This window comes from Microcebus murinus, chromosome 2 (assembly GCF_040939455.1).
Source record: "Microcebus murinus isolate Inina chromosome 2, M.murinus_Inina_mat1.0, whole genome shotgun sequence".
Taxonomy (NCBI): Eukaryota; Metazoa; Chordata; class Mammalia; order Primates; family Cheirogaleidae; genus Microcebus; species Microcebus murinus.
Window position 1 is genome coordinate 86,810,950 of NC_134105.1, and position 21,013 is coordinate 86,831,962.

A 21,013-nucleotide genomic window follows, 5' to 3' on the forward strand; every position below is an offset into this window, starting at 1 on the left:
AAATATTGATTTAAGGAATCAACAGGAAATTGTATTTTATAAAGAACTAAATTTAGATTCAACTAAATGTCTCTTAAGTAACTCATGCCTTTCAGACTGTCATATTTGGCTTCCATGACCTTCCGATTTACCCATTTGTTGCGAGCAGCCACTACACTGGCCCCCGACAATCCCTTTGTCCTGGTGTTCAGCCCTTGTGTGCCCCCCTCCCCTTGAGCATGAGCTGGATCCGGTCCCTCCATGCTGAGGGATAGAATAGAGCAGAGCGATGGGTTGTCACTTCTGAGATTGTTATAAAAAGACTTTCATCTCGAGTGCTCTGGCTCTTTCACTCTTGGATGCTTATTTTGGGAGAAGCCAGCTGCCATGTCGTGAGGCAGCCGTGTGCAGAGGTCCCCATGGGTGAACCTGGGAGCAGATTCTCCGCCAGTTGAGCCCGGAGATCACTGCAGCCTGGTTGACACCTCAATAGAAGCCTCATGGGAGATCCTAAGCCAGAAATCCCTGGCTAATCTACTCTCTGATTTCTGACCCTCGGAAACTGTGAAGTAATAAATGCTTGTCTTCAACTGCAAAGTTTTGGAGTGCAGAATTTGTTATGTAGCAGCAGATAACTGATATACTCTAGTAGAGCGTTTGATTCGTGCTCCATTGTGCGTTATTTTTAAAGCATTACTAATGTTTCTTCCATAGACTAATATACTTTCAGAGGGAGTGGTTCTTTTTAATATCTGAGTTAACTTTTAAAATTTGTAGCATACCCTGTAGTTCCAGCTACTCCGGAAGCCGATGTGGGAGGATCACTTCGAGCCCAGGAGTTTGAAGTTACAGGGAGCGGTGATCACACCACTGCACTGCATCCTGGGAGACAGAGAGAACCCTGTCTCTACAACAAAACAAAACAAACAAAGAATTGTAACGTTTATTTTTGTACGTATATTTAAAATGGTGGCCAAAATGCAACTTTAAAAAACTCTCGTTTACTGAGTGTTTACTCTCTGCCAGGCAATTTTCTAAGCATTTTACAGATGTTATTTAGTCCTCACAAAAACTCTGTGAAATAAGGTACTGCCATCCCTTCTTTTTAACTATGGAGAAACAGAAGAATAAGCATTTTAAGCAACTTGCCCAAGGTCAAACAGTAGTAAGTGGTAGAGCCAGACAGTCTGGTTCAAAAGTTGAGGCCTTAACTACTAGTCTACACTGCTACTTAGACAAAAAGAGAGGTCATATAGAACAGTAATTCAGGTCAGACAGCCTTAAAAACCAGCTTTAGTGTAGAAGTGTTACTAAACTAGGGCTAGAGTTTTCATGATTAAAAAAAGATGGGATGATACCAATCTTTAATGGACTCTCGGAGGATTACACGAGATAAATGAGATCATATACAACAAATGCCTGGCGCACTCTAGCACACTATTTAGCAGGTACCAGTACCAAAAGGGAAGAAAAAAAAAAAAAAAAGACATGTCTAAATGAGAAAAGGAGACCGACCTTAAATTATCATGGGGGCGAAAAACAACAATAAGAAACTTTTCCCTTTCTGTGGAGAGGTCATTCCGATCACTAGAAAATCCACACACAGTCAGCGATCAGACTCCTGAGTCACTATGATGTTTATTGACACATTTCAAACTCATCAATACAGACTGACAGCAAGAGCTGCAAGGATTGTGACCCTGGCCTAGGATCCCAGCAGCTACCCAGATCATTCCCAGGAGGAAGGCCTTAGGAACTGTAGAAATAATTCCGGAAAATCACAAGGTCCTGTTTGCTGGTATATCATAGACGAACGTAAAGAGCCTTTATTTGACTTGGAGCCAGGACAACGGGGGCTGAGTCGACTTTGCCATCATTTTCCATCTGCATGACCTTGGGCACTGACCATTCTAGAGTTCACCTTCCCCTTACTCAGGACTCAACCTGGACCCCAACGTCCAGTAAAGGACAGAGCGTGAAATGACTTACATGTTCACTCTATTTCTGCACTAAGGCCTCTCCCTGTCCGGCTGTGTGCGTTGGTCATATAATCACATTGTGCCTAAAAGTTCTAGAACTTTCTAACAGAGCCAGTGTCTAGAGTACTTTAAAAGAAAATTTTTGTTTCATCACTGTTTCTTCCACTGTGGTTTAATTACTAGAAATGAGGATTCCATTTTGACTTCCATTCTGGGACTTATGACTTACAATTAGGTGCCTTCCAAGGTCTGCCAGACCAGAGGTGGGTGCATGACATTTCTAGTCAGAGTCCAACAGTCCCAGAATACTAGTTTCCGTGAAAAATGAAGTGACTAATAGACTCAGTCTAGCTGATTATGAGCTGTGTGAAAATTCCATTTCCCTAGTCAAAATAATGTGGAGCTATTAAATTCAGCTTCTGAGATTGTTTGTTGGTATGCATATTAATCTTCCTGAACATATACCTTTTACTCTATCATTTCAATGCTGAAAATTAAACCATGTGTAAGAAACAAAGCATTAGCCTGCAACAGTACGGAACTTGGTCCCTGAGTATTTTATAGTTCATAAAGGGAGGGAGACCAACATTTCTTGAGTACCTACTATGTGCCAGACTCTTGACCTGGGGCCTTTTTAATGTTATTATTTATTCTTCATAACAGCTCTCTCAAGTACTTTTAATTATTCCTTTATTACAGAAGAGGATATTGATGCTCAGAAAAGTCAATGGCAGAGCTGGGGTTTAAACCCAGGTCTGACTGATGCTAAAACTCTCCCTCTTTCTGTAACACCAAATAGTTCTTAATTTCCTTCCTAGAGAGGCCAATTTAGAATCTGAAGAGTTTCCCTCCTTAATCCAATAAATGAGCCTTAATTATGCTAGAGGAATTCAAAGATTAAGACAGCAACTACCCAAATTTGTCAGTAAATCCATCTGAAAATGACAACAATGATGATGACAAAAATGACTATGTATGAGCCAGGCACAGTTCCACTTTATATATATTCCACTCTACATGTATGATCTCAGTTGAGTCTCACACCGTCTATGAAGTAGGTGCTGTTATCATATTGACTGGCAGAGGCCCTGATGAGATATGAACCCAGACAGGCAGTCTGACTTCTAGGGCCAGGCCTTTTTCACTCTTTTATGCAGCTGTCAAATTAAGTGGGACAAAGTACGATGCCTCAAGACTAACTACTAACACATTTTATTTCAATCACTTGATGGAAGACAAAATACTTCAATGTTACAAAGGCTAAATTTTCATGTTAACTAACAAATTAAGGGGGGGCAATTCTCACCACAGTTGACAGTGGGGAGGATTGTTATGATCTGATACAAGGTCTAAAAGTCACATAAATATTAATATGTCAAAGAGGAGCGATAAAGACACCAATGGAATCTGGCTGCTCAAATAAATGGAGGGCTGTATAACACACTGTATCATAATCACAATAGGGGGAATTTGTTATTTCTGAGCATGGTTGTGTTGATCAAGTCAAGCAGAAATGCCTACTGTGGAACTAGCCTTTCCTGGTCCTTAGAAGGAATAAATATTCTTCCCCCACCCCACCTTAAAGATAGCCTCCACCCTGAGAATTACCTGCAGGCTTGCTCCGCCAAAGGAAACTTGACTCTGAGTCTCTATGCCTTACTAGTCATTATTTTCTAGTGCAAAAGCACAATCGAAATAGAAAAACCACAGCTCAATCGGACACCAATCTCTCTAGGCAGTATCTGTTTGGAGTTTGCTTTCAGAGGGCAGGAGTAGTGGAATATTTCTGAATTCTGTATTAATCTTCAATTGTTTAAACCACTATTCAATGTCAAATAATTTCCTCTTGACTATGTAAGCCTAAAAACATACTCAATCTCTCTCTTGCCCTGTGAAGTGTGGCAGGATGGGGTAGTGGTTATTCAGGGCTCTGGAATACTCCAGACTGCCCAAGTCGGAGTCCAGCTCTGACACTTACCAGCTGTGTGGCCTCGGGAAAGTTGCAATTTCTTGATGTATCTCAGATTCTTCATCTGAAAATGGAGACAATACAGGGTTCTACCTGTTGGGGGGTTGTTGTTCACATAAAGCACTTAGAACAGTGTGTGGCACATAGTACGCATATCATTAGATGCTATTTGTAACTACTGAGTTTATTTTAGAGTTCACTGTTTATAGCTTAGGCAGCACCCTGAAGTAAACCTGGCCAAAATTAGGGCTTGTGTCTCCATGTTAATCATGAGGCTGGCATACGTGAGTTATGGAATCATTCAATAAAAAGGCTATTCAATTCTTGAGAAATCAATTTATGGTGAGTAGTAACTATTTATTGTATTGACATATTTACAAAATATTACAAAGTGAAATACCACTCTAATTTACCACCATATTACACAGGGCTGCATACAGGCAAGACAAAGTATATGGAAAACAGTTACTTCTGTCTTTGGTATTAGAACTCTACACAAATCCGCAGCATTTAAAGTTTCCAATACAAAGTACTAAACGTAGACAAAGATGTCATTGGTAATGTCACAAAAAGGGGCTCTACTATCCTCTGCTAGGAAACCCCCAGGCCCATGAAATGCAACAGGAAGATCAAACACCATTTATAAGGGGAGTCTACTGACTAAAATAAACAATACATGCTACAATACTGCGCACACAGCAGTGTTGCCATCTGTGTGAAGCTGCTCTCTCCATAGCGACACCTGGCTGACGGTAACACGCAAAACATTCCCGAGACACGGAGTCGCAGGTAAGACTTTCTGGGAAAGAATCCACTCCGACAGTACACCTTAGGGGTGTAACTTTACTGTACAGAACATTTTATAAAATACATTTTCATAATCATTTACACATATACAAAAACTTAACTGATTTTAGCAAACAATTTTTCTAAAACACAATCACAGTTTACATAATTCTGAGGTAAAGGTCTTGAATCTATCTATCCTAGGTGAAAAGTCCTAGCCCACGAAGGGCTCTAGCAATGGGATGCGTCCACTGAACAGCAAGTTTGGCACCCAAGTGGCTAGGAGAGAGGGTGGGCGCATCCACCTCATCTCAGAGATAACCTAAAATTCTAAACTGAATGCTCCTAGTTCAGCTCTATTAAGTTAATGCTTATACTTTTTGTTTTCCCAAAATGCAAAACACTTTCTTTGAATCTTGTCAGAACATGACTTCTGCTATGGAGGAAATATTTCATTAGGAGAGGGCCAAGTTAGTGACTTAACTTGACGACCTTGACTAAGGACTCCGTGTGTCTCAGGAAGAACATAATGAGACTCTTCACATAACAAAGCAAAGCCTCGCTGAAACAAATGCGCTGTGACACTGGTTTTCCCTCCAGTTACTACACTCCCAGAAAGGGCTGCGGAGGGGTAGACTGAGAGAGGCTGGAAGCCCCACAAAAGCCCAATAACCCTCCTTCTGTCCCAGAAATGCATAAAGGACCCCGTTGGGCTTTCCTTAAAAAATCCGCAACAAGTTGTGCTCCAAGAAAATGTGGAAATCTGAAAATATTAATATATCCCAGGTCCTTTGTTTGGGAATGAGAAAGCAGGGAAAGGCATGTGTTCATAGATACTGCCACTATAAAATGCCTTATATCAATTATAGCCCTTGATCTGTTTCTGTAAACAATGCCACTTTACTTGGGTAATTGGTAACTACCCATAATATACCCTGCCAAGATTATTTCATAAAGTCTACACCGCCAAAATAACCTATGAAATCATGAAGGTTAGGAAGATTTCATATGAAGACACTCTCTTTTATGTGCTTTTTTTTTTCACTTTTCATAAGGAAGTTTGCAAATATAATCAGGGCATCAAATGAATAATTAAAACCCTTCAGGGATATATCACTTATGATGCAAACCTGAGCATTTATTTGCCTTTTATATTTTATCATGAGTAAAATCTGATCTGGGGGGAAAAGTGTTTGCTGGGTATGAGTCACCTTGTTGGACAATTCAAGACAAGTAACGCTGGATCTTTCCAGTGAGCTGCCCAAATGGCAGAACTCTAATATTTCTTCCTACTGGGCAAAGCAAAATTAAACTTCTGCTTCTTGTGCCATCAAAAATTCTGGTGAATGGCATGCGAGAATAAAGTAAATATGCATTAAACACTTACTAACAGCTGGCATTTGTGGTGTCTGACTGATGAAGTAAGGAGAAACATGAACCAGTGTGTGCGCAGAGCTCTTTGGGGAAGAGCAGCTTTTGGCTTTGCCCTGGTCCCTGACAATGACAGACTGGCAGGCTGTTTCTTGCACAGCTCTAGGCAAGCCATTAATCTGTCACTACCAGCATCTTTAGAAATCCCAGCATTAAGACTTAGGAGGAGTTAAGGAGGGAGGATGTTGAACAGCCAGAAATGCAGCTTTTTAAACACTTCAGTTAATTCACAATGCTGTGCAGGCTTCTGTTTATCCCTTCTCTGACATTTTTGGTGCGGGGTGCAATGCTGGATTGGAATTTATTCATCCTCTTCCACATATGTGGATGGAAACCAGCCCACCTGAAAAAGAAAAGCAACCAACATTGTAACATGACTTTTTCCCTGGCACTTCAAAGAATTCTGCAGAGTATTTTGTTTTCATAACACCCCAATTAAGCTAGGGTTTTATGCCCCTTGTAGGTAAAGAAGATTGGTTTAACTGCTCTTAGAAGCCTAATAGAGTGAATGATAGAGAAAGAGGAATAAAATAAGCTTAAATGGTGTTCTAATCCACTAGCACACAAATAAATATGCAAATTAAATGTAATACTGGGGGCTCTACTGCATAATGATTCCTATTTCTGCTGTAGAACAGGATGAAAAGACAGAGGTACTATGCCCCATTCTCACCAATTTAGATCAGCAGCTCTTACAGATATTTTACAATATACATACAGTTTATGCTCTAAGGCTTTGGCATAAAAAGAACTGAAATGCTCCTCAACTCTTTTCCGAAGAGAAAGCCACCGACTTGCTTGGTGAAGTTTATTTATGTCACTATCATATTCATTCAACACATTTCTAGAGAGTGGCTCGTCTCGGCAAGGTGCAGTCTCCAGGGGCCAGGGGTCTGTGGGCTGAAGGCTGCCACGTGGTCCAGGGGCTTGTCCCAGCATCACAATGGGGGGCAACCCCTGCCCAGTCCCCTTCCTTCATGCGCACCACCACGTGGAGAGGACGACTCACCCTGCCGTTTACTTCTCCTCTCCACCAGCCGTTTGCACTCATCTTCGTGTAGATCTTCACCACATCTCCTTTCAGCAAGGACAATTCTCGCATATCTCTTGCACAAAAGTCATAGCGAGCGATGGCGATGCCCAGCACTTTGGGGCTCAATACTGTAAGAAAATGATGGGGAGTCAGGGTTGGCTTGAAGCTGGTTAACAACCATAAGAACCCTAATCAGATGAATGTGACTGATGCTATCAAATGCACAGTCATGGTTTCGTTACAGACCAGCGATAATGGCAGAGGAGATTGAAAGCAGCAGAATTGCTGTTTCAATTCAATCAGATGTAGGCAAATTCATTTCGTAACATTTAAAGAACCACTGTTTTTTTTTTTTTTTTTTTCACATTCTTCATAAGAACTTCAAAATAGGGACCAGGCTTTGTTAAGAAATAAATAAAAATAAAAAACTGATTAGTATCTAGGTTACTATCTAAGGAGACGGTCTCTAAAATAACTTTGGCATAAATTTCCTATTGATGGCACACTAATCTATTTCTAACTAGCACCTTGAAGGCAAAGCTTTATGTTTTTATCTAGTGACTTCTTTCACTAATACCCAAAACAACTCCGATGAAAGTCTCCTGTCAAATCCATGTCATCATTTCTGGTTAAGTGGTCCCTTCCCCCTAACTAGGCTTTTTATATTAAAACTATTTGGGGGGAAACTCAGTTATTGTTTTATATATAATTCCACTTATGTGAAACAGCATGAATCAGGTCCAGAAAGAACACACAAACACCATCCATATACCATCTTCCTTTCAAACAAATAATGCCTTACAGAAAACCTTTACTGAAGTATCTAATCAAAAACAAGATATCAAGGTGCTCACTTCCTTTGTTCATTTTTTTTCATTTTTGGATGGTAACAAAGGAACTAACTTTCTCCCTGTCTCTGCCCACCCTGTTCCGAAAGGAAAACTCTATTCAAGCTGTACATGCTTGTTAGTCTCTGGTGTTTCATAACACATTTTATATTAACTTCTCTACCTGTTGCTCTTTGGGGTTATGAAGTATTTTCAATTATATGTTCAGTGATTCTGAGAATCACTCATCTGAGATTGGCGAGACTTTATAAATCTTAAATGGCAAAGGAACTTAGGTGTAAGAAAAAGAGACAAATGGGGAAACGCCACCCATCTGTATTTTTAACAGTTCCCGGTGCCCAGGCAGCCAAAGTTATGGCCCGTGTTACCCTGGAAGAACCTGCCCCCTTGGTGACGGGGATCTCTGGCCTATTATTCACGGCTTTGTAATGACAGAAATGTTTTTAGTCTCCAGGTGTCGATCATAAGATAAACGAATGGCAATGCTGTAGATTTCAAAACTGTAAAGGGAGTGAAAATAGGTCATTTTATTTTACTGTTCAGGACACAAACCACTTTAATGGTTTTCTTACTGAAAACTGTCTCATTGCTGGGGCGCACGACTCTTAAAGTCAGTGCACATAAAAACACCCCTGTGATGGAGAAGCCCAATCATCAACTTAACTGCGTGACCTTGCACAGGTCTCTTAGCACCTCTAGGCCACATTTTTCTCGTCTATAAAATGAAACGTTTGCACTAGATGACTTCCAAGGTCCTTTTAGTTCTAAATTCTATGATTTTATTGGGACTTACAGATTAATTTTTTAAAATATACTTTACCTAGCCATAATGTCCTCCCTTAAATGTCACATAAACATCCATTATACTCTCAGGCTAATGACAAAAATCAAGACCAAAATGCCTCTGCACAAACTGAAGAGGGGAGAACTGATGGGCATCAAGCAAATGTGGACTGAATTTTACTCTTATATTTGGAGACAAAGCTGGGCTTTTGATTCTATTTATTTTCTTAATGGAAATATACAAACACTGGCTTTTCTCAATTAAAATTCCTGGTCCTCAAGAAAAAAAAAATGATTCTACTTTTTAAAGGGGGATGAAGGGAGCACTTCAGCCCCCTTTATGCTTCCAAAGCCCCATCCCTCTCCAACCTCTCCCCAACAGACACATTATAAAATGTCTCACTAAACTACATGGCATGAGCACACACGCAGAAACCAGGGAAGTGAAATGTCATGACAAACAATGACTTAATGACAGAGAAGAGTAAATTGCATGGTGGTAATGGAACTCGGGGGATCGTCTGTGAGGAGATGTGTCTATATGAGAAGCCATACACAGAAGTCAAAATATTTCATTTGCAAACAGAAGCAAGTTGAAGAGACATATAAAAGCAGTAAAGCAGTACCTGACCAGAAAGGAGTGGAAGAAGGGGGAACAAAGCTGTAGTCTGGAGGAGTTACAAAAGAAAAGCCACAGAACAAAGAAGGGGCTTAGAGAAAGAAAGAAAAAGAAAAGCAAAAGAGCATTTAGGTATTGGCAAAGAAAAAAAAAATCTTAATACAATTATTTTCTTGTCTGTAATCATAAGAAAACCGTCACATCAACGTTGGAATATCAAGCTTCATTTTTTACCCACTTCTTTTCTATCACCATTTCTAATAACAAACCATAGAAACGATGCCTGAAAGTATAGTCTTTCTATCACCATTTCTAAATGAAGCAGCAGCCAAACTTATACACTTTGATTGACATGAGTTTTGCAATTCAGAGATGTCTGTCCTTTTCCAGGCAAACACCGCATACCCACTCCATGTTGCCACCTTTGAATCTATCCATCCAAGGATGGCCTTCTCCTTGTGATGTCGTGCCCAATATCTACTTTGGTATATCAGTAGAAAGGGGGATCCTGTAAATTCTTAATGTAAAAGTATGCTTCACTTCAAAACTAGTATGAAAAAGTAGGAGCCTGTAGAATGGTGTCAATGAAACATGCAGACTCCATGGACAATTTTTAAAAATCACTCATATGATTTGTTAGGAACCAAGCATGCAACCAAGCATGCACATGAAACAAAAATACCCTGTATCTTATCATATCTGGAAAATAAAATATATACTTTGTGTTGTAGGGATGCACAGAAAAATTATATGTGTGGATGCTCAAAACTTTTTCATTTTACTCTTAATAATAACAGCTAATAACATTTATCAAATGGTTCTGAAGTGTTAGATACCGTGCTTAATGTGTTATATTCAGTATTTCAATCAATAATCACAGCAACTCTAAGAGAAAGGTACTAATTGTTGCCCCTTTACATCTGAGAAAAATCTGGAATCCAACCCAGGTAGTGTGACTCTAAGGTGCATGCCCTTAGCCACTGCTGCACTGCTCTGCATCTACCACTCTCCTTCAGGTAGCTCTATGGGCACCTATACATCTCAACCTGCTGATACCATGGGGCCATTGCAATGTAAAAGGAAGAGATGGTTAAATACTTTCTTTCAGTATTTATTCTCCCCTTCTTTCATCTAATAGATTATTCGGTTGAGCTATGTTTACTCAGAAAAAAGACTACATTTCCCAGCCTCCCTTGCAGTTCAGTATAACAGTTACATGACCAAGTTCTGGCCAGTGGAATATAAGCAAAAGTATAGAAAGGCAGCTTCTGGGATCTTTCCTAACAAGATAGTTGGCATACGTCTTTGCCCTTCTTTATGGTTCTTTATTATATCCTGCTGGCTGTCTGGAATGCGAGAGCTACCATCTTGGTGCCTGAGGAAGAAAGTCTCACCTTCAGGATGACAGAGCATGAGCCTGAAGGAACCTGGGGTCATTAAAGGTTTCGTGGAATAGAGATGACCTGCCCTTCCCTCCAGTCCTGAGCTAACCACTTCCTGGGTTTTATGGGAAAGCAAAATAACTGTCTATCCTTATTTAAGCCAATGGTTTTGGGGGTTCTGTCACTTGTACCAAGACCTAATCTGAACTGTTACAAAAAGTTTTCTACAACCAGTGATGAGGTGAAAGAAGGCTAAGCCAACTGAGGATGAGTTCATATAATCTTCTAATATATTCTGCTTCTTTTCAGCCCACGCCATTACTATACTTTTGCTTATATTCCACTGGCCAAAACTTGGTCATGTAGCTATACTGAATTGCATAGGAGGGAGGCTGGGAAATCTAGTCTTTTTTCCTGGGTAAACATAGCCCAACTGAATAATCTATTAGATGAAAGAAGGGGAGAATAAATACTGGGAGAAAGTATTTAACCATCCCTTCCTTTTACATTGGAATGGCCCCGTGGTACCAGCAGGTTGAGTTGTATAGGTGCCTGTAGAAGTACCTAAAGAAGAGTGGTAGGTACACAGAAGAATTCTGTGGCTTGATTTAAGAGCCACAGAATTCTTCCAAAGTTAATACTCTCACCAAGAAGGGGTTCTCAGGGCACCTAAGAATAGCAGTGCCTTATTAAGGAGATTCCCAGAGAGTACCTAAGCAGACTAGCCAAAGGAATTTGGAGGGAGTTCAGTTATTCTTAGAATCATGGGCCCTGGAGCCCTCATAATATACACACTGATACATTCATGACATGTTTTTTTGGTCATGAATGTTCTCCATGTTTACTTTTCACCTACCTTGAAGTAAATACTTGCTGATAATCAAGTTTCTTTTCTACTTCATTGCACATTCATAGTACATTTTTATTTTAAAATATAGTGACGCATGCCATTACAACTAATTTTACAATCAGCCCAAGTCATTACTGCCATGCAATAGGACTGGTACATTTTAATTTTCTTGAGCCTATTATATACCACTGTTAGAGGAGAGGATGCCATCTCTAATTTAACAAAGTAAATGATACACACCTAGCTCTGTCATTGGCAGAAAATCTGGTGCCAAAATTCCTTATCCCATGTCTGTGAGAACTTACATTAAAAGCTCTCATTCTACTCATTACTTCTGGCAGGTATTAGAATTTTCTCCTTGAACTGTTTTCTAAGTGTCCATCCTTAATTCTCTCTTTGAGACTATTTTATTCATAAAGAAATAAAAGATTATATTTTTCCAAAATTTTTAATGAAGGTAATTTAAGCTAAGTGTCTGAATATAACAAGAGATAAGTTCAGTCTAGAAGGAAGAAATGAGAAAGCAATGAAAACACAATTAAATGCAATTTAAGTAATCTCAACAATAGGTAGATAAATTGGATTAGATAACCTGTCTGTAATCTTAAAATATCTAACATTTCAAAAGTACTATGAGTAATGCTTCACCAAAGGACTTGAATCTGTTTTAATGACATAATATGAGGGTGCTACTCTTGTCTCTCACCTATCTCTAAAAGCCTGATCATCATTTGCATTCATATCAAGTAGCTAGAATTTGAATCTTATTAAATTTTATATAAGATATTATAGTTCCAACTAAATAGCAGTTAGCCCTCATAGTTAGGCTGTGGCCTGTCTACTGGCTTCAGTCTAATTTTATTTCCCCGATGAATGAGACAGATTCTTAGATATGCCTTAGTACCTCACTAAATTCCAGTCTGTGACTTCAAATGTGTTCCTGACACTGCTTTGAAGTACAACCCTTAGGTCTGATTTAACCTGTCTGAAACCAAACTCATCTTCCCTATAATCTAGTTCAGACTCCTACCTCTCTTTCCCCTAAGAACTCCACTATCCTCTCTGCAAACCACCCGTACAAAGTCAGTACACTGGCCCTTCTTGTTCACTCTCTAAGCCTTCTTCCTCTGCAAGATAAAGTTAATCAATCCTTCACCACTTCTCAGCTGCACCATCCCAATCCAGGTATTTCCGTCATTTGTAACCTCAGACAACTGCCTCTCAACTGGTCTTCTTGCTTTTAACTTTCTCTCCATTCTGTTTTAAATACTGCTTCCCAGCTACTCACGCTATATAGATTCCATCATGCCATTTGCTAAATTATGAAATCCAAACTCTTGACCTGAATTCCATGAAAATTCGTATTCTGGTCACTCTTGCCTTTCTAACCATATCTGTCATAATTCTCCACATTAGTCCTTGTCACCCAGACCAACTTCCTCCTACCCTCTGAGGCCCTCAGCTATATTTCTAACTCAAAACCAACTCATTCTGGAATATTGCTCCTTCCGGTGGCCTCTGCTAACCTTAACCTCCCTGTCCCAAAAGCCCAGCTCAGGCCCCTCCCGGGAGCCTTCTGCTGCCATCCAAACAACACTTGGCTCCTTCTCTGTCCTTCCCTAGCCATCCATTCAGCACTTGCATCATGGCACTTTCCGACCTTGTTGTTTAATTACTGCCTGTGCTCTCATGTTGTATCTCCAATTAGAAGTTGATTCTGGGGATGGGGAGGCCAGTTCTTATCTTGCTTCTACATCCCCCACAGGATGAGGCCCCGTGCTAAGTGACTAAAGCTGCTAAATGGACAAGTATCTCGACAGGGTATTTAATTTTGCAAGATGCTCATGTCTCCTCTTCCTATTCATTTAGCTCATCTTCTGCTCACTTAACCTGCTCGGTAAGACTTCCACCAGAAGCTGGCAAAACACAAAGGAGAGAAAGTGAACTACATTAAGGTTCTATTCCCCAGGCTTTCTGAGAGCCATAATCTATCAGTGATATTCCTACAATAACTAATTTTTTCTGAGATGAACAACTATTAAATACTGTATACCTCATAGTATTAGCCAGATTATATGTCTGAGGAATCTCCTAAGGGGTAGAAGGTTAATCAGTTTCTCCTGCCACCCAGCTATACCTCTCAGCCAAACATTTTAAAGATTGGTAGGGATGCTTTCTACTTTCTTACACATTGTAGCATGAATTATTGTTGCCACTCTTCCTATATATCAATTTTCATTGGCTTTGGGACCTTAATTCCTTTGAGTTAGAAAAACAGCATTTGAATGCCTGCCACCTACTGAGACAATAGTAAAAGATAACATGTTTCCCTAGGAAAGTATGGATTTAAATCTAGATGTAAGTAATATCAGAATAAGGTATTTGACAAAAATATTTTATAGAGTGATTTAACCTGTAAAATATATTTATACCCATACTGAGAATATATCCACCTATTTCCACACACATATACAGATGCATGGTTTTTTCATCAAACTCCTTCAACCACACCAAGAAACCCCTAATGTGAGAATTATTGGCAGGTACAGGTTCTGGAATAAAATTAGAAAGAGCCCATTAACGGTGACATTCAAATGGGAATGTTGAGGTGATCATCATCTCCTGGACCCTTTATTCACTGCCTAATATTATAGATAGCCTGCCTGCTAGTGTATCATGCTGTTTTGAAAGCTTCTTGAGTGAGAACTCTTTTATTCATATTGGTATCCACTTAGACAAATCAATTATTGAGAACTTTTTCATTGAAGTAATCATTTGCAAACTACATGCTTCCTTTAAGGGCCTAACTTCCCTCCTTCTTCAAACACTTTCAACTCCATATTAGCACAGAGAAGGGAGAACCTTGTTCAGAGAGACCATCACACTGAAACAGGTCTCTGGTTATTTTGTTTGTGTGTGATGCCTAGCTCTCAATTGGGCTAACATGCATGGAGTCATTATTAGCAAATGAGTGGCTCATAATTTAATGACTTAATGTTTCCAATTAGCAACTATTAAAAGTACAGTCAAATATTAGGTTATCAACTTTTCCAAGTTAAACAAACAAAACCTGAAGTACTAACATTATCTAATGGAAACAAAAGTTATCTGTTAAACAAATAAATTGGGAATAGAAGTTATCAGCATAGCCTTAATAACTGACTGGCAAACCATCAGTGGATATTATTCAGTTCTGAGACTTGACTGAGAAGATAAAACCACAGAATACAGAAGAATGTCAATTAAAAAACAAAGAACACAGTGTTTACAGTATGATAAAAAAGGACTAGTGACTTGTTATCTGATGCTGGTACTTTTGTTGTCAAGGCTAACTAAGCATTGCTTTTTTTTTTTTTTTTTTTTTTTTTTTTTTTTTTTGAGACAGAGTCTCCCTTGTTGCCCAGGCTAGAGTGAGTGCCGTGGCGTCAGCCTAGCTCACAGCAACCTCAAACTCCTGGGCTCAAGCAATCCTGCTGCCTCAGCCTCCTGAGTAGCTGGGACTACAGGCATGCGCCACCATGCCCGGCTAATTTTTTTTTTTTATATATATATATTAGTTGGCCAATTAATTTCTTTCTATTTATAGTAGAGACGGGGTCTCGCTCTTGCTCAGGCTGGTTTCGAACTCCTGACCTCGAGCAATCCGCCCGCCTCAGCCTCCCAGAGTGCTAGGATTACAGGCGTGAGCCACCGCGCCCGGCTCTAAGCATTGCTTTTGAGCATTATGTTCTGCCTTGATCAGGCTATTAATTTTTATGAGCAAATGAAAATTTACTCGATTTTCAGTAACATTTGAAATTTGTACACAGTGGAGACCAAGCGCAATCAATACTCTTCCTTAAGGTACTGGTTATCAAATCCTGAAGTATTTTTGAACTAACAATTATCCATTACATGTATCAGAGAACATTACCCTGAGCATTTGCTAATTATTCTCTGGGACAGACATTACCTAACACTCAGCTTTTAATTGTAACAAGCACACGTGTTCACACTCATTTATGTAACAAAACGTTGTTAGTAAGAATATCAGGCCATTGGACCAGTGGTACAATCAACACAGTGATCACCTGAGTCTGCACCCAGAAGTGGCCCTAGAGGTTTTCCTAAAGAGCACACTTCTATGCGGGATGGTTTGTTTGATGAGCAGTCCAGGAGGTACTTTTTGCCAAGATTGTCTACAGATGGCCTAACAGCAGAAAACATGCTGAGAATTTAATGAATGTTTAATTTAAATTTGTGATCCTTACCCTGATTTTATTTTAGAACTCAGGCACATCTTCTATTTAGACTCCCAGAAACATTCAGAGATGGTATCATCAAATATCTGTTCCCCTATCTCTACCAAATAAACTAAAAACCCCATGTTTAGTTCTTATTGTATATTTTATATATTGTCACTGAAAAAAACTAGCAATAATTCAGATTTCATTTAATTGAATGCTGACATATGGTAAGTGAACAAATTGCTGTTGACCTGAAATTCAAAGACATAACAAAGAAAACTTATGTCTAGGAGTATTCAAAAAAATAAAAAGCTACTTATAATAGTATTCAATGCTGCACAGTACAAATGTATAAAGCCATTAACAAGAAAACAAAATAAGTATAAGGTCTTTCCTATAGCTATGGAAAATTAGATCATTTACCACTACCTAGGGATTTTAGATTATTTATAGGCATATGGTTTGCCAAGAGGTGAACTTGATTCTAAAACCACATTCTTTAAAAATAACTGGCAGACATTTATTAAATTACCAATGTGCCAAAGACTGTGCTAAGATGCTATAGGAGATATAACCAATAGGCAAGGTTCTGACATCAAAGGAGGTTATAAATTAGTAAAGAGATGGACGTAGACAGAAATTATATAAAGATATGGAAATGATTCATTCTGAATTGCGAATGCTATGATTAGACTTTAGTTTCCACTGGAGCCCTAAAAACAAACCCTCCAATCTGCCAGTTGCTCAGTCCAAAACCCTTGCAGTCATCCTTGCATCTTCTTTTACTATTATACATCATATCTGATATGTCACAACATCCCTTTGGATCACCTTCAAAAATATATCACCAAAATAGCTACATATTGGTCCAAATCACTGTCATCTCTCACCTGGATTGCTTCATGAGCCTCCTTGCTAGTCCTCCTGTGCCTACCTTGTCCCCTCTTCCCCATGGTCTTCTTTCTATATAGAAGCCGGAATAATCCTCTTAAAACTTAAAGTAAGACCATATCTCCCCGTTGCCTAAATCCTTCCAATGGCTTCCCATTTCATCCAGTGTAAAAGCTGAAGTCCTTTAGGGTCTTATATAATCTGGCTTCCTTTACCTCTTGGACTTCATCTCCTGCTACTCTTCCTCTCACTCCTTCTGCTCTGGTCATGTGGCACATGTCAGACATGCCCCTTCCTTAGCACTGGCTGTTCCCTCTCTCACCACCTTCAGTTTTTACTCAAATGTAACCCTTACAATGGGGCCTACTCTGATGTCCTATAAAAGAGTCATGGACATGTACCACTAGTGTCATGTGATGCTGACAGAAACAGGGCTTACTAGAGAGACAACATATAAGCAGAGAAGTAGGTAGAGTGCATGCAATCCCTCAAACTCCCATTGTCCTACTGCTTATGTCAGGCAAAAGTGGTCTGCATACGCTGTGGTTAAAGTTTCAGCAGCCTGCTCTACATAATGATAGGATATTTATACAAGCTTATAATAATAGAAGCTCGCTGGTCATACAGGTGGCCTTGTTAGACAGGGCAGCTTTTGGAGCCAGTGGCTGGTGTCAGCCTGTTCTGTTGAACTATTTCAGAGCTGTTGAAACAGCTTGCTGCTATGCTACCAAAAAGAAGGAAAATGGGACTCCAGTTTTGTTCTTCATCATCAAACTAGCCTAGTTAAAATCACAAGCTATCCCCGGCACTTCTGAGTACCATTATCTCAGTGTGTTATTTTCCCAGAGCACTTAGCGACTTCTAACATATTAACTGATTTAATTATTTGTAGTGTATTATCTACTTCACCCACTAGCATGTAAACTCCATGAGGGCAGAGACATTTATCTGGTCTATTCACTGCTATATTTGAATAGTGCCTGCTCTAAAGTAGGCTCTTGGTTATGATGGGTTGAATAAATTAATTAATGGAGGGACCTATGGGGGTTTATTGGTGAGGATGTAATAACTAAAGAAGAAATGAGGAAAGAAGTGCTTGGATTCATTCAAAATTTCATAACTGTGCCCTTTGAGGAGGAAGGATAAGGAGAAAAGGGGAAATTAACTGGGAAAGAATGAGTTTTGAATAGGGAAAATCCTGAACCAACAAGTCAGGCAATATTGACATCTTTGTGCTCAGTTCTGATAAATTGGAATGTATAGGAAGGTGGCTAGGCTGGTGAGAGTTTTGTCAACCATTTGTATGATGAGAAATTGAATACTTATTGAAAGAAAAGAAAAGGAAGGAAGGAAAAAGGGCAGAAGGAGAAAGAGAAGAAGGTAGGAAGACACAGTGGGGAAGGGAAATGAGCATATCAAATGAAAGGCCACCATGGCAGGGAGAATATATAGCATATTTATTTTGAATATATAGCATATAATTATATAGTATATTTGAGGTTATCATGGAAGGGAGAATATATAATATTATTTTGAACTACCTATACTAAGTAGCTATAGTAAGTCAAATTTCTCAATTAATATAAAAAAACCTTAATTTTGCTAAAAAAGTAAATTGGGTGCTTTGTGTAGTAGTGGACATAAAGTCACATGAGTATTCAAGGAAAACCTGATGACTACCTCTCAGGAATGTTATGGAAGGTCCTTGTTTGAAAAAGCCTCTATCGGGGTTAATGTGGATGGTAAGTTTGAGGTGCCTAGGTACAAAAAGAATTCCCCTGGCATTCCTACCTATTGTTGTGACATTAAGCTATGTTGCATATTAGACTAAACGGGTGTGTGTGTGTGTGCGTGCGCACGTGTATATATGATAAAGTATTTGGTGCAAGTAGAAGCTCAACAGATGTTGAATGCATAAAGCAATGAATGAAAATATGAATAAATGAAAGCAAACCCAGGTTGAATCTGTAATCTTAACACTATTAGGAGAGAAGAAGGTAAGACCTGTTACCTTATGCAGATTTGGAATTTGGTAGTGGTAAGAGCATATCAGTTGTACATACCACTAAAAAAAAGAGCTCTCAGCATTGGTCTTGACAACTAGGAGCCTGGTTGAAGACTTAGGATGAAAAAAAGGGAATTTCTTTCAATTTAGGTAAATTTCTGTTTGTTTTCCAAGCAAGAGAGGCTAGAAAAACCAAATCCTTGGATCAGGGCTGCCATATGAGGGCACTATAGTTAATAAGGCACTGTATTAACTGCATTAAGACCAGTTTTTAATTTACAATATATTTGAGACAGTATTAAAGTATTGATGGATAATATAAAAGATGAAACATCTCTAAGAATGCAAGTACTGCTTTTTGAGCTTTGAAACATTAAAAAGATGGCTTTGAATGAGGTTATCTGAATCTGTGAAATTTATATCTGTAAGCCATATTCTGAAGGGATCCTGGATCTTGGTTACTAATTTTTAAAGCCATTGGGCTCAGAATAAAAATTCCTTATAATGGCCAGTAAGGCTCTTGAAGTAAGTAAATAAAAAAGGAAAGCCCAACATGACCTACTAATGAAGATGTGCATCTGAAGTTGATCAGTTTCCCAAGAACTACAAATTCTGTGGACATCATAGGCACGCTGAGGGAAAGAAAATAAAATGCCAGCAATATGTTATAACTAAGTTAGCCCATAGAATAATGTGCATACTTGGAGAGCAAAGTGGGACCCCAGGAAATGGAAGTGGGAAACCAAAGTACCAAGGAGAAGGACAAGGACTTTATAAATACATGAACATTTGTCAAGTGAGGCTAATGTAACATTTCACACTGGGTAATGGTACTGGAAGTGGCAGCAGGAACAGCGATAGTGATAGGAGGAGCAAAAACATACAGCACTTCCCATGTGCGCGACATTATTCTAAGTGCTTCACACATTCTAACTCTTTCAAGACGCATAACATAAGCATTAAACACTATGAGACAGTGTTACATCATGAAATGAACTGGGGAAACTCTAGGTAAACTGCCAACTTTCCTAGAAGAGACTGTGTCATACAAGTAGCATTTCTTACATATATTTCTTTGACAAAGGAAATCTTTTCCCAGTACTTCTTTCAAGGCTGAAGCCTCATGGAATGCTCCATTGGAGACATTATCTACCATGTGTAAAAGGAGTTTGAAAAATACAGTGTCCTGCCAATCATCTAATTATTGGATAAAAGACACAATTCTTAGGTTCTTTTATTCCATACCAAATATTTAATTTAGTGTTTCAGACAAATGGTTATGCAGTTATTGGTTGGAAACCTGCACTGGTCAGAAGTGCTTTCTCTCAGGGAGACAATGCATTTCACTGTGGAGAAGCTATAATCCATTGGTGACACTTCATTGTATTAACATTAAGGAAATGTTTCTCTTATACCTCCCATCCATTGATGGCCTGACTGCTCTAATAATGTAAAGTCCTCTTATGACTCTAAGCTATAAACACTGCAAAAAGAAAAATTATAATAAAGATGGGAAAATTTCGAGAAAATTTTAAAATAAATACAATAAGTTTGCAGTGAGTTGAATGGTGGCCCTCTGAAAAGATGTATCTACCCAGGACTTTGAATGTGACTTAATGTGAAATTACAGGTCTTGGCAGATGTAATGAAGTTAAGGATCTTAAAATGAGATCGTCTCATATTAAGGTGGGCCCTAAATCCAATGACAGGTGTCTTTATAAGAGAAGCGAAAGGGAGATAATGGACAGAGGAGAAGGTGACGTGAAGACTGGGCAGAGACTGGAGTGATGCACCTACAAACCGAGGCACGCCAAAGTCCGCCAGCAGAAGTGGGACGGAGGCATGGGATTCTCCCTCGGAGCTTCCCAAAAGAAGGAACCCTGCCAACACTTTGATTTTGGATTTCTGGCTTCCAGAACTGTGAGAGAGTAAATTTCTGTTGGTTTAAGCCACCTAGTTTGTGATAATTTTTATAGCAGTTCTAAGGAACGAATACCATGGGATTAAAACAAATATTTACCAGATATTTACCAGAATACAATTAGATCACATCAATATTTACCAGAATACAATTAGATCACATCAAACCCAAATGCCAAATGGCCAAGGAAAAGATGATGAAAAGCTGAGGATATAAGATGAGACCAGAAAATAAGGGCAAATCAATACAGGTATGCTGAATTAGAAGGGCAAGAGGGGAGAAACTAAGTGGATGTTTGAGGACTCTGTATG

The 21,013-nt window shown here is 39.1% G+C and overlaps 1 protein-coding gene across 2 annotated transcripts in view; it reads right to left on the reverse strand.

The window, feature by feature from the left end:
- Nucleotides 1–4,259: 4,259 nt before the first annotated feature.
- VAV3 (vav guanine nucleotide exchange factor 3) overlaps nt 4,260–21,013 on the reverse strand; it is a 360,452-nt gene continuing 343,698 nt past the window's right edge. The window contains exons 26-27 of one of the 2 annotated variants that reach the window (XM_012751555.3): nt 7,154–7,305; nt 4,260–6,487 (exon numbers count right to left, since the gene is read on the reverse strand). In XM_012751555.3, the coding sequence (XP_012607009.1) occupies nt 6,446–6,487; nt 7,154–7,305 (194 nt within the window). In that variant the 3' untranslated portion in view covers nt 4,260–6,445. The other variant, XM_075999917.1, reaches the window with a different exon arrangement.